Source organism: Chrysemys picta, chromosome 17 (assembly GCF_011386835.1).
Source record: "Chrysemys picta bellii isolate R12L10 chromosome 17, ASM1138683v2, whole genome shotgun sequence".
Classification (NCBI taxonomy): Eukaryota; Metazoa; Chordata; order Testudines; family Emydidae; genus Chrysemys; species Chrysemys picta.
The window spans coordinates 5,697,785-5,711,509 of NC_088807.1; the positions used below are offsets into that span (position 1 = coordinate 5,697,785).

The 13,725-nt window shown below is 48.7% G+C and overlaps 1 protein-coding gene across 1 annotated transcript in view; it reads right to left on the reverse strand.

Annotated features, from left to right (window-relative positions):
* PPP5C (protein phosphatase 5 catalytic subunit) overlaps positions 1–13,725 on the reverse strand; it is a 44,803-nt gene that overhangs the window by 26,455 nt on the left and 4,623 nt on the right. Inside the window, exons 2-3 of the mRNA XM_008174010.4 lie at positions 3,508–3,749; positions 2,595–2,742 (exon numbers count right to left, since the gene is read on the reverse strand). Coding sequence (XP_008172232.1) covers positions 2,595–2,742; positions 3,508–3,749 — 390 coding nt within the window. The remainder of the gene's footprint in view (positions 1–2,594; positions 2,743–3,507; positions 3,750–13,725) is intronic.

A 13,725-nucleotide genomic window follows, 5' to 3' on the forward strand; every position in this document is an offset into this window, starting at 1 on the left:
GAAACCATCAGCGGGGCTCCAGCCCCTTTACGCAGAAGAGCCAAAGTGGTGTAAAGGGGCCTAAACCCCACCAGATCCAGCCAGGCCAGGATTCTCCCCGGTGCAGGCACTGTGGAAGACAGCTGTCAGCAGAGGACCCTTTCGGAAGCGCTGGCATAAGGGGGTGTTGGGGTCAGGACACAACCTATAGTGCTGTGACTTAGACAGGCCCCCAGGACTATCTAAGATATGCCGGTGGGGCCTTTCCAGCCCCTGAAGCACCCCAATATTGGGAGGGCATAAAAGTGGCTTAAAGCCACCTTAGCGTCCCCCTACTCTCAGCTGTACCCTAGCTCTCAGTAGACCCCCCAAAGGCACCCGGAGTTTGTATCTTCTACTCCTCCAGCCGGACACCCCCCTCCACAGCCAATACACCACAGCCTTCGCAGTTCCCCCAAACACACCCTATGAAGGACACTGTCAAGTCACGGATTGTATAAATCTGGCGCTCTCTGGTTGGAAAAGGACACACATTCCTCTCTTGCCATGCCGACTGATTGGGTTGACACAGGACCAGGCTGACAAATCTAAGACCCCAGAATGTCTGTAAATAGCCCAGAAGCCAGGAGGTTACGAGGAAAAATGATTTGGGTGATTCATCCAAAAAAAAAAAAAAAAGGGGGGGGGGGGGAGAGAGAGCAAAGCCAAGCCACCTCACCTGCGTGGTGTGTGAAATAGATGGCTTTGATCCTAGAGCCTGGTTCCCCGAGCCACCAGACTACCTGGGCCTCTTCCTGAGACATCTGAAACATCAAGGGGAAGAGGGAGCCTTTTGCTCTTATAAATGAAGCAAATTTGATCGAAGTCGCTGACAGAAAACAGCCCACAATGCTCTTCTGGCAGAACCCCTTTTTACAAGCTCGGCACGGCACTCACTCCGAGGGGCTACCAGTTGAGTCTGGTTTCCAGAGTCGGGAAGCCTGCGTCCCTGCCACGGGCCCTTCTGATACTCGCAGGAGAACGGGGGAGAGGGTTACAGCCCCTGATTGGGACTTGGCAGAGCTGAGTTTAATTCCTGCCTCCGCCATGAACTCGCTGTGTGGTCTGGGGCAAGAGTTTTCAGAAGTGACTACGCAGGTTTTCATTAAATCAACAGGAGTTGGGTGGCTCAGTCCCTCAGGGCTGGGTTTTCAAAGATGTTTAGGAGCCTAAAGATGCAGCTAGGTGCTTAACTAAGGTGGGATTTTCCATGGTGCCTGGGCAGGTGAGGTGCCAAAACCCCCATTGATTTCACCTGCTTAGGTGCCTCTGAAAATCCCACTAGGTGCCAATCTGCCTCTTTAGGTGCCTAAATCCCTTGAAAACCTGTCCTAAGGCTCTGAGGCACCCAAGTCTCCATGACTTTGGATGTTTTACAAATGGAATTAAGGCACTTTTGAAAGATTTATCCCTAATCTTTCTGGGTCTCAGCTCTTCATCTGTAAAACAGGGATAGCGATTGTTCCTTTTTCCCTCGCCTCATCTGTTCAGACTGCAAACTATCATAGGCAAGGACTGACTCACTGTGTACGTGCACTGCCTGGCAGAACGGGGGCGCTGATCCCTAGCACATGTTACTGTATAGATAGATTCAAAAGCAACCAGGATTTTCCAGCTTCCAATCCTGGGTTTTAGTCATGAATCAGCAGCCTTTGTGGTCAGGGTAACACCACCCTGAACCTGCCCCAATTCTCTGTAAGGATGCCAGAGGCACATGGGATCCGGCTTTCTCGGAATCATACACACATATTCCTCTCCAGCAACGTCCTTGCAGTCTCAAGCCGATCACACACACAAGGTGTGGTGCGGGTGATCGCGGCGTGAGAGCCCAGATTAAAACTACACAGAGCAGAGGCGACACAGAGGCCAACTAGCTATTATATTAGGCCCAGAGCCACACCTTTTGGTAGCTGCGTTCATGAGACATGCATCATTCACGAGGCACTTATGGCAAGATATCCATGCAATAGGAAGCAAGACCAGATCATAGTCTCCTCTGACTTCCTGTACAGCGCATGCTGGAGTATTTCCCCTGTACCGAGCCTAATCACTTGTGTGGGACTGAGGTGTCTTTCAGCAAGGCAGACGGGCTGGACTGGGAGACATCAAGGCCTGGAGAACCCACCACTTCTCTGAGCTGTTTGTTCCAGTGGTTAGTCACCCGCACTGGTAAGCATTTGGCTCTGATTTCCAGCTGGAATTTCTCCGGCTTCACCTGCCAGCCATTGGTCCCTTTTCTGCCTTTCTTCGCAGACATCAGAGCCCTTCATTTCCTGGCTCTTTTCTGCACCCTCGACAATTCTGCGACATCCTTTTTTAAAATGCAGGCACCAGAGCTTGGACGCAGGATCCAGCGTCGGCTCGCCAAGGCCGGGTACAGAGGGAAAAGCCCCTCCCGGCCCCTACTCACTATCCCCGTTTCAACATCCAAGGGTTCCATTAGCCCGCTGTGCCCCAGCGCTGCTCCGGGAGATCGTGGTAACTGCCCCTCCCCCAACTTAGCCAGTTCTCCCCCAGCACCCCTGGAATCCACGTGACCAGAGAAGCCAGGCCCGGAGCCCCACAGCCCAACTCACTCATGCTCTCTATGTCCAGGGAGTCGACCACAGATCGCTTGTGCTCGTCGCTGGCAATGGCGCGCTCAAATGCCTTCTGCTTCACGATCTTGTTGCACTCCTGATACTTCATCTTGGCGTCTTTGTCGTTTGGCTTCACCTTCACCACCTGGAAGGGGGAAAGCACAGAGTCCATTACAGGTCAGCGTCAGGTAGGAGGTAGAAATGGAGGGAAAGGCAGACAAAAGGGTATGACAAGTAGAGGCCCGGGGAAGTGTGAGACTTGGCATTAGGCTGGGAGGCAGGACTCCTGGGTCCTATCCCCAGCTCTGGGCGGGGATTGGGGCCTAGTGCTTAGAGCAGGGCAGGCTGGGAGTCAGGACTCCTGGGTTCCCCTAGCTCTGTAGTGCTGGGCACACCGCTTAGTCTCACCCACTGAAAACATGGTGACCCCCTTAAAAGGCACCGTCATTATTGTTTGAGGGAGGTGGGCCTGCACCCCACCTAGTGGCACTATAACGCTGCTGGGGGAACCATGAGCAGGCGGGACCTGGACACACATGGGGCAGAAGTTAGGGGGCTATTTTTCTGGACATCACCACACCTGTGTGTCCCAAACGATGGGACCTCTCCCTTTCCCCGGAGAGACAGTTCAGTCTAGCCTGCCTGACTGATGGGAAACATTCCCCAGGACAGGGGCTAAAGATCCCTTTGTTCAGTTCATCCCAGTCCTACCTGTCCCCCACCCCGTTTCGACCCATCACCCTCCTGGGTGCAGACGCCCTCCACGGCTAGCTCTGCTCTCAGCTACACCCAAGTGACGTTACCGACCAGGTGTTGGCAAAGGCAGAACTCGAGGCAGAGCGTTGCAATGCCGGAGGGGACCGCGGCGCTGACGCTGGGTTCCCAGCAGAGCTCCCCGGCTCGCACTCACCGTCTCATAGTCACGCAGGGCGGCCTTGAACTTGCCCAGGGCCATGTTGCTGGTCGCCCGCCGATAGTAGCCTTTGATGTACTTCTTGTCCAGCTCGATGGCCTTGGTGGCGTCGGAGAGCGCGTAGCCATAGCACTCTGTCCGCAGGTAGGCCAGGCTGCGGTTGCCGTAGTAGATGGCATTGGAGGGGTTCAGGTCGATGGCCTCGCTGTAATACTTCACAGCGTTCTCGTAGTCCTTGCCTGGGGGGGAGCAGAGCAGAGACGGGGCGTCAGCGGGATGACCGGGACCGAGCAGCACCGGGGGACCCAGGAGCATTTCGCGGGGGTAACAGATCCATTCAGGGGCAGCAACAGCAGCAGGAGGCGGCCTACAGCCCTGGGCTGTCCCCGAGCTCTCTCTGACGCGCCAGACAGGATCGAGGGCACGAGTCAGCAGAACTGAAGTTCCCCCACCTCAGCAGTGACAGTGCAGGGCACTCTCCCCAGGGCACTGCCAGCTACCTCCCCAGCGGTGCCAGCCAGGACTTCCAGAGGGGGTGAGCCTGCCTGCCCCAGCCCTGGCAAGCCTACAGGGCCCCTTTTCCACTCCTGCAGTGCCTCCCCACTGTAAAGGTGGCACCTACGGGTCCATCCAGCGTTCACAACAGCCCTCGGGCACCCAGGGCTCCCCTGCACCTCTCCAGAACTCAAGCCGTCCCCCGGCGATTTTGCCAGAACGTGGCCGGGGGCCCCTCCCCACCCTGAAGCAGAGCATGTTGGGATTGGCCCAGCCCCACAGTGCTACATCTCAGGCCCAGAGAGGAAGGCAGAGCCTATAAAGCCTTCGTCCACCCCCAGCCCCCTCAGAGAGGCGTTCTGAAGTACAGTGGAGTAGAGCGAGAGAGCCTGGAGCATGGGGTCTGGGGCAAAACCTGACGCCTGAACCACTGTCAGCAAAGCCAGGCCATGCTAGGAGCCAACGTCAGGCCCTGTCATCGAACAGACACTTGCTTACAAGTTCACCATGCGGCACACGAACTTGGCAAAGGCCCGGCTAGTGGGGCTGAGACCCAGGTGCTCCTAAGGACTAGGCACTGGGTGTTCATGTAAACACATCCCAGAAGAGAAGACTCACCCAGGTCCACCCTAATCGAGCACAATATAAGATGGTTTGACAGAAGTGATGAACCGGGATGTTTTGTCCGAGACATCAGCAGCAAGGTACAAGGGGAGGTAACCGATGTCAGGAAGCACAGAAGGTGGTACGTAAGATGTTTGTTCACCGTACCAATATCAACATACCACCCCCGATTCTTCGTGCTGGCTTAGGGGACAACTTGACGTTGAACGTGCTGGTACCTTGTCACGAGTGCACCCGTGCAGCGTATGGGACGCTGATCACGTGCTTTGGAGACAATAAACTTGGCCGAGCCTTTCTGCCACCGAACCGAGCCAGTGGGCTTTCTGGGTAGTACTACTGAGGTCTGCTGAACCAACCATCTGTGCAGAGATGGGACAGCATGCAGTGAAAACTCACACGTACGTAGATGTGCAAAGCGAACACGCGTTCAAAAAGGACAGTGGGGAAACGTGGCCTGGAGTCTGTCCAGTGGACTCACACTTCAACTTGATGCATTAAAGATTAATGAGCCAACTGCTTTAGTGGGAACCATTCCAAAATTGTAATGAATTTCTGTTGCGGAGACACAAACGTTCCCAGTTGCTGCAAGAGGTGGGAATCCATTTGGAGGAGGAGCCGTTGCTTTTTCGAACACTACTGGGCTCTTTAAGTACCCATACATTTGGGTTTGAGAATAACATTACTCAAATGATTACTCAGGTAACTCAAAACCATCCTGTGATGTAGGAACATCACGGGGAATTGCACCTTTCAACGTAAGCTGCACTCAGAGAAGTGTGAAAACTAATGAAAGGAAAACAAACTACAGATGCCCCCCAGGTTACGCAAACCCGACTTACGCAAATCCGCACTTACGGAAAATGTTCCATAACCTAGAAATAGGAAGGTTTTGTTTGTTTGTTTGTTTTGGCGTAATGGTCAGGTATACGTTTCCGACTTATGCAAAATTCGAGTTACGCAAGGCGTTCCGGAACGGAACGCTTGCATACGTCGGGGAGCATCTGTAAAGTCATTATTGGGACCAATTCGGAGTACGTGTACAAAGGTGTGACAATCTACCTTCCCTGGTAGAGTTCTACAAACTGTACAGGAACGGACGGGCCTGAGATTAAACACAAGCCACTATGGCAAAGATTAGAGAACCTGGCAATTAGCTATTAAAAAAGGAAAGTCAGAAGAGTTAAAATAAAGTCACATTAAAAAAAAGGGGGCCACTGCAGTGGGGAAAACGAACAAGCAGATAGATTAGCCAAAGCAGCAGCAATTGAGGATACTTTGTGTGAAACCACCCCTGTAGCTGTAACCACCCCTGCTCGGGCAAGGGAAGAACAAAAGAGAAGTAGAGAAAATCAGGAAGGAACATGGACGCTGCAGAAAATGCAAGATGACTTATCAAGCAATGGATTTCAGAATGCCCTTCAAAGCGGCACGGGGTTACAATAAATAAAAAAGAATTTACTCTTGGCCAATCCAGAGAGCGAATGACTGGGTTTTAGTAATTCCACAGCAACGACGACATTTATCGGTGATCTGGATATGTGACTCTCTTGGAGGGGGACACCCCAAGTTAGAAGAGGCTATAGGCTGGTGGCCAAGGATAAGGGAAGACATGGAAATGCATACACACCGCTGCTTAACATGTGCAAAACAAGATCCTGCACAACGAAAAAGAAGAGGTGAGCTAATGCATCAGGCTTCGAAAGGGCTGTTCTGAAGCCTGCGGGTGGATTTTGTAGGGCCACTGCCTATAACATCTAGGAAGAACTGATTTTTGTTTGTCATTGTGGATCATTTCAGTAAGTGGGTGGAGGCATTCCCCACAAGAAAGGAAGGTAGCAATCTCACCGCAAAGCCTTAATGAGAGAAGTATTTCCTAGATGGGGTTTACCTCACAGTGTCGATTCCAATAATGGGCCAGCATTTATTGGACGTGTACCAAAGCATGGGAGCTCGGACTGGTATTCCCTTACCATTGCATATCCCATAACACCCTCAGGCCAGAGGACAAGTAGAAAGAATAAATAAATCTCTTAAAATTGAGTTATCTACGGTACGTGATGAAGTAGGCACAAATTGGGATCTGGATCTCCCATGGGTGCCCATGAGAATCCGTAGTCGTCCAAACCATACGACTGGGCTTAGGCCACATAAAATACTGTTTGGAAGGCCTATGCCTGCATCAGAAAATCTATTATATCCCCCAGATTGGGAAGCCATAGCAGCATCGGCCACAAAAACCTGGACGAATAGTTTTAAATATTGACTGGGCCCGGTCCAGGGGTCAGCCGCAGCACCAGCAAAAAGTGAATCAAGCCTTTCCTGAAAATAGTGGCAATTAGGGACTAACTAATGGTTAAAACTGTCCCACCACCCAAAAAGAAATGGAATGGCCCAGTCCACATCAGACTATAAATAAACTGGGACCATCACTGTACCTGGTCAAAAGAGAGAACCAACCTCAGTGGAAACACGCCATGCAGTTCAAAGAGTTCAGGGCTTAAACTGTATGTTTTATTAAATTTGGGCCTATGGGCCGTATCGGCACCCCAGGCATTAACACAAGTAGCTTGGAATCAAATGGCAACCGTTGAATTAAGTAGGCCTTATCCTGTCAGACAAGTTAACTGGAAAAGCATGAATATGGTGGAAAATAGACAAGGTACTAACTATTTGGTGAAATAATAGATACACAACAATATGGAAAATGGAACAGGAAGGAAAGAAAACACTCTAGATGCTGGGTCCAAAGGTTGGATGGACAAGTGCCGGGCCTATATCCAACCAAATCCTAGTTTGTTTGTTTTTGGAAATCCCATGACAGAAGATGAAATTTTGTTTGAATTGGATGTGGAGTGCTGGCAGGAAAATGGCTTTTGCGCTTTCAAATGTACCTCAATCAAATAAGGTTTACAATACATACAATTAAGCTGCTTTAAAAAAAAAAAAAAAAACAAGAAGTGATTGTTTTTGTTTTCACAGGTCATGAAATTAATCTGGATACGAGGACTTCTGAGTGTAATGGTAGTGATCCAACATGCAGAGGGACTGGCTAACACCCAAAGACTAAACCAGACACGTTCCGTGACCAGAGAATTTGGGTAGAAATTTCAAATAATCCTGCAGGAACGGTTCTAAATGTAATATGTGAAACAGAAGGAAGGCTGTAGTCAGGCTACATCATCAAAGAGTGGCTGAGGGGCCGGCAGCAGAGCCCCGTGCCCCTGCCGGCAGCAGAGTTCCGGGCGCGGGGCGTTAGCGGGGAGCCTGGGCCCGGGGCGGAAGCTGAGATGCCGGGTGTGGGCAGCAGTGGAGCCCCGCGTAAGCCGTGGGGGTGCTGCAGCACACCCCTCCGCACCCCTAGTTTCCTGCCTATGTGAACTCCTTAACAGTTAATGTTTAACCGATAGAATTTTAACAGGTTAAACTGTTACTATTTTTAAACCCTATTTACATCCCTAGCAGTTACCCGTACTTTAGCTCCCAACACTGACTCAGCTGTTACAGAAAACACTGACACACCTGCAATTAACAGCCCCATTGTACAGGAATTCCCACAAGCTAAGGAAAAGGAAACCGGAATTCAGGAGAGGGAACAAGTCTCACAACACATCAAAGAGTGGAACGTCCAATTACAGCAATAGTACGGGATAACCTTACTTTGCCGTCTAATATTAAATCATACCCACGTGAGAATGCTGATGTAGCAGTTAATTTTATTTTAAAGCCGTCAACCCAGTCACGAACCATGTGGAAAGAATCATTAAAACATACAGGGCCTTGACAGACAGAGTAACTTTTATCAACGTAGAGGATAAGTGCAGTGCATCCATTTGTATTATCTCCAGTTGGAAGATGAGGCTTTATACACAGGAATTTGAGTAACGTCTCCAGGTATTAGCAAATATATTTACCATGTGAGGGTATTACGGACCTGTCCGACCGTGGTACCGATCTTATCCCCGCAACTTAGTCTACCACTATCCCTGCTCCATCAATGAAATGCCCACATTTGCAACCGTGGCCGGAATTGGGCATCTTCCTACATCCTACCACTGAGTTCCTGGTGGAAAATGTGGGATGGATGGATGGATGTGCCACTCAAATTATAATTTCACCGGTATGGCTATGCACATCCACCAATACGACTGGTTTAATACAGAGATTAGGGTACAGATACAACATTGGAAAGGTTTTCAAAATCCTTTCATGAAGCGACAAGGATGGGAAAAAAGACGTGTCACAGACGCAATGTGGGGAGGTTCAAGCCTCAGCCTGTCTGTATGGAAGACAGGAGATATTGAAAACCTACATCTAAAAATGAACAGCATCATCAATGGGGTAGGAAAGGCAGTGAAAACTGGGCGACGTATTCACCTGTTGCTTTATCAACACGCAATAACCATCGATAACATACATTTCATTGCTCCCGGGTTTGAATACCTCAACGCCACTATCCTTTCAATGACTTACGCCTGGATGAATTCTGTGCCAAAAATTAAAAATTCTGCACCAAAAAAATAAAAATTCTGCACACATTTTAAAATTCTGCAATTTTTTTGTCAAAGGAACGCAATATAATCAAGCTGGTTTCAATTATTATGGTAATTTACTTAAACTATAGTACAATACATGGAGAATGGGAGTGGGGAGCATTGGCAGAAATTTCCAACCCCCCTCTGTCTAATAGTAATGTAGCTAGTATTGACCCTTTACTTCTAGTTATTAGCCAACAAATAAATGCAGCCGTATGCTCAGTGTTACATCACAGGAAACTGAAGAGCAAGTGTGGGCTGGTGACTCAAACTCACCCTTTATATTGGCTATTGGCCATCTCCAAAAAGATCAGCAGCAAACAGTTCATGGAGCACATTTTGATAGGAATTTTTTTCAGCCCAAAAATGTAGACCAGTTCTAATCACTAAAGCACCACAAGCATTTAAAAGGCCATACTCTGGCAATGTAAAGGACTCTTGAAATTTTTACACCCGTTTTATACTCCTGGGGGAATTCACTAAGAACAATGGGAACAATTCACTAAGCGGGCAGGCTGCTACATTCTGCTCTGCCTGAGGGAACAGAGCCTGCCCACCCCACGCATACCTCTTCAGAACCATCCCCAAAGCCCTGCCCTTCCATGCCGAGCATGCCCATGCCGCAATAGCAAGCGAGAGGGACAGTGTCTCTCTCTCACACACGACTGCCCAGCCTCCCCTCCTCGCCTAGTGGTGATTTACATTTCTGCCGGCTGCTCTGAGTGCCCAAACCAACCTGCCTGCACTGCTGGGCAGGGAGCGCATGACCACTCTTGCAGCTTCCCTTTGCTTCCCCGTCAGAAGTCATTTTTCTGCGGGGAAGCAAAGAAATATGCGGGGACCATGAATTCTGCACGCGTGCAGTGACGCAAAATTTCCCCAGAAGTAAATAATCAATAGTTTGGAAAATAATGATGTTTTATTGGCAGTGGCTTGGGTAACCTATGGAGATAGGGTAACTGAAATAATCAAACAAGGGTTGTTACATATAAGGCTACAAAAATGGCCCCGCGTATTAAATGGCACCGCTTTTATAAAACAGATACAGGAGCAGGAAATAAAGAATATTACCCTAGATTTCTTACAATTTGTTTTCTAGACAGTAGTAAGAAGAGTAAAAATATTCAAATTATGATGGCTGTCCCAAGGTGGACCCAAGCTCCAGTAAAGGTATCTTACGCCAACAGTGTAGGAACCTTAGTAAACAACACTTATGTGCAACCCTATTGTAGTGTGCCAGGGTGGATTTGATTTAAATCAAATTGATTTAAATTATGATTTAAATCACTAGTCAGGAGAACTCGATTTAATCATGGATTTCTACATAAAAGTGCATTCTTGTTGGGTGTTGTAACCTTAATACATATTCTTAACCGGTAGAGGAACTTCATTAAAATATTCCCAAACTGGGTCTCTTTTATATGGCCTGCTGCCATTATAGGTTTTCCCTTCTAGTGAGAGAATGGTATGGTAGATCTCAAATCAATGAAGACTACACTCAGAAAGCCCTCAAGACTTCTGGAATATGCTGCTCAGTTTCACTTTTGTTTCTATTGCCTGTCCCTCCCTTCTCACATTTATCTCCAGACTTCTTCTCCTTGTCCAGATCTATTCCGCCCCCAACAATCTTCTGTTCATTGAACTTTTTGAAACTTTACACTTTTAGAGAGGGGTAAGGGATTGACTCTGTGTACATAAATCTGCAGAGGGACAATAGGGTTGAGGTCTCTTATTTCTCATCTCCATATTATTTATTTATTTAAAAACATTTTTGCGGTTAACAATCATGTTATCTCTGGAAACACAAATCCACAGTTTGAGAACTGCAAAACTAAGCATCTCTGAGGGTATCTTCTAGACTGAGCACTGCGTCCCATTGGGTAGATAGAAAGATTAACCTAAATAACCTATACAGAAGCCCCTGGAACTCCATAAAATTGGTTCCCTAATCCATGAACTATTGGAACTCATTTACAAAACTTTTCTTAAACATGACATGAATATATTGTCTCATACTATAGAATTAGATTTTATAATCCCTATTCCATGATGAGATATCTTTGAGCTATAATGTATCTTAATTAAAACTATCTTTAGATAGGTTCTTTCCTCAAAAAGCATTTTATGAAAAAATTCTATTTAAATTAAAAAATCTGATTGTTTACTTTTTAAAAAATCATTGATTTTTATCCACCTGGTGTCAGAAATAGGTTCTGAAATCAACCAGTCTGGCTGCACAAAGAATAATGGGTGGTAGCTGTGTGAATGCTACGCGACTATTGACATTAACAGTACAAAAAATGGCTGGCCTTGACTGGTACAGAAAGAATTGGTCAAGGATTTGGTTTGTGCATTGGGAGACATCAGCAGCAAGGTACAAGGGGAGGTAATAAGCAGATGTCAGGAAGCACGGAAGGTGGTATGGAAGAAGCTGTTTGTTTCATCCCATAAATATCGAGGTACCACCCCTTGATTCTTTGTACTGGCTTAAGGGATGACTTGACGTTGAACTTGCTGGTACCTTGTCACAAGCATACATGCAGTGCACCTGTGCAGCATATGGGACGCTGATCACGTGCTTTGGAGACAATAAACTTAGCCGAGCCTTTCTGCCACCAACCCGAGCCTGTGGGCTTTCTGGATAGCACTGTTGAGGTCTGCTGAACCGACTATCGCTGGGACAGCCTACGAAGAAAACTCACACGTTCGCCAACTGACAACACACAGAGCCCCTCGCACGCTGAGCGCTTCCTCCCAGAGAGATCAGGCTGAAGTCACCAAACAGCCCCCCAAAATACCCTGCAGAGCCTGGACACCCCAGAGTTGGGGTACGTCTACACTACCCGCCGGATTGGCGGGTAGTGATCAATCTATCGGGGATTGATTTATCGCGTCTCGTCTAGACACGATAAATCGATCCCCGCACGCGCTCCCCATCGAATCTGGAACTCCACCGCTGCGAGAGGCGGAAGCGGAGTCGACGGGGGAGCGGCAGCCGTCGATCCTGCGCCGCGAGGACGCGAAGTCAGTCAGTCTAAGTCGATCTAAGATACGTTGACTTCAGCTACGCTATTCTCGTAGCTGAAGTTGCGTATCTTAGATCAATCCACCCCGGTGTAGACCAGGCCTTGGACACAAAGTCTGGAGGTTGTGTCCCTTGCTGAGGACTAGGCACCCAGCTCCTCCTCTCCCAGCAGAGCCCTGGCTGACTGCTGCTTTCCCACAGGACACAGCAGCTGCTGTATTTGGAACACTCGCTTGCTGGCTGGCACCCCATTCTACATGGAGCAAGCTGGCATGGACAGATGCCCAGCCTGGGCACCCCCGCCTCCCCACCCATCACCTTTTAAATGAGGTCACTGGTCAACACAGAGGTCACTGAAATCAGGGAAGGGCACAAGCTACCACATCGCACTAAATCCAGCATGGCACTCCGGCCCAGACCGTCCCTTCACTATGGCGATTCCTCCAGGGCTTTGTCCCGTTCCGATACAATTTCCATCCTTTCCTGGGGTTGAGATCCTGTTATCCAGGAAACTTCTCCCTGATACTCACCCCTTGCTTTGCTTCATCCCCTTGTATCGCAGTAACGTTCTCTGCCATGAATGCGACTAGGTCATTATGTACCACGTCCCCCCACCTGTGGTCATTTGGCCAAACTAGGCAAGTTTCCCTCTCTCGGCCTTTCCCTATAAATCCGTTCCCGTCCAGCCCCTTGACCGTTTGTTTGCTTTTCTCTGAAATCACTGCAATCTTATTGACACCCTCTTAGCACTGACGCCTCCAGACATTAATACCGTATATTTTAAAGGGCTGTGAAGGAAGCCCCCTAGTGGCCGATTCATTGCAAGTCACAAACCAGAAGTTTTATCAAACCAAAAATAGGAACTTGGATAAGATGACTTTAGCAAAGCTTTTGATACGGTCTCCCACAGTGTTCTTGCCAGCAAATTAAAGAAGCATGGCTTGGATGAATGGACTATAAGGTGGATAGAAAGCTGGCTAGATTGTCGGGCTCAACGGGTAGTGATCAATGGCTCGATGTCTAGTTGGCAGCCGGTATCAAGTGGAGTGCCCCAGGGGTCGGTCCTGGGGCCGGTTTTGTTCAACATCTTTATTAGTGATCTGGATGATGGGATGAATTGCACCCTCAGCAAGTTCGCAGATGACACTAAGCTGGGGGGAGAGGTAGATATACTGGAGGGTAGGGATAGGGTCCAGAATGACAAATTGGAGGATTGGGCCAAAAGAAATTGGATGAGGTTCAACAAGGACATGTGCAGAGTCCTGTACTTAGGAAGGAAGAATCCCATGAACCACTACAGGCTGGGGACCGACTGGCTAAGCAGCAGTTCTGCAGAAAAGGTCCTGGGGATTACAGTGGACAAGAAGCTGGATATGAGTCAGCAGTGTGCCCTTGTTGCCAAGAAGGCCAACAGCACATTGGGCTGTATTACTAGGAGCATTGCCAGCAGATTGAGGGAAGTGATTATTCCCCTCTATTTGGCACTGGTGAGGCCACACTTGGAGTATTGTGTCCAGTTTTGGTTCCCCCACTACAGAA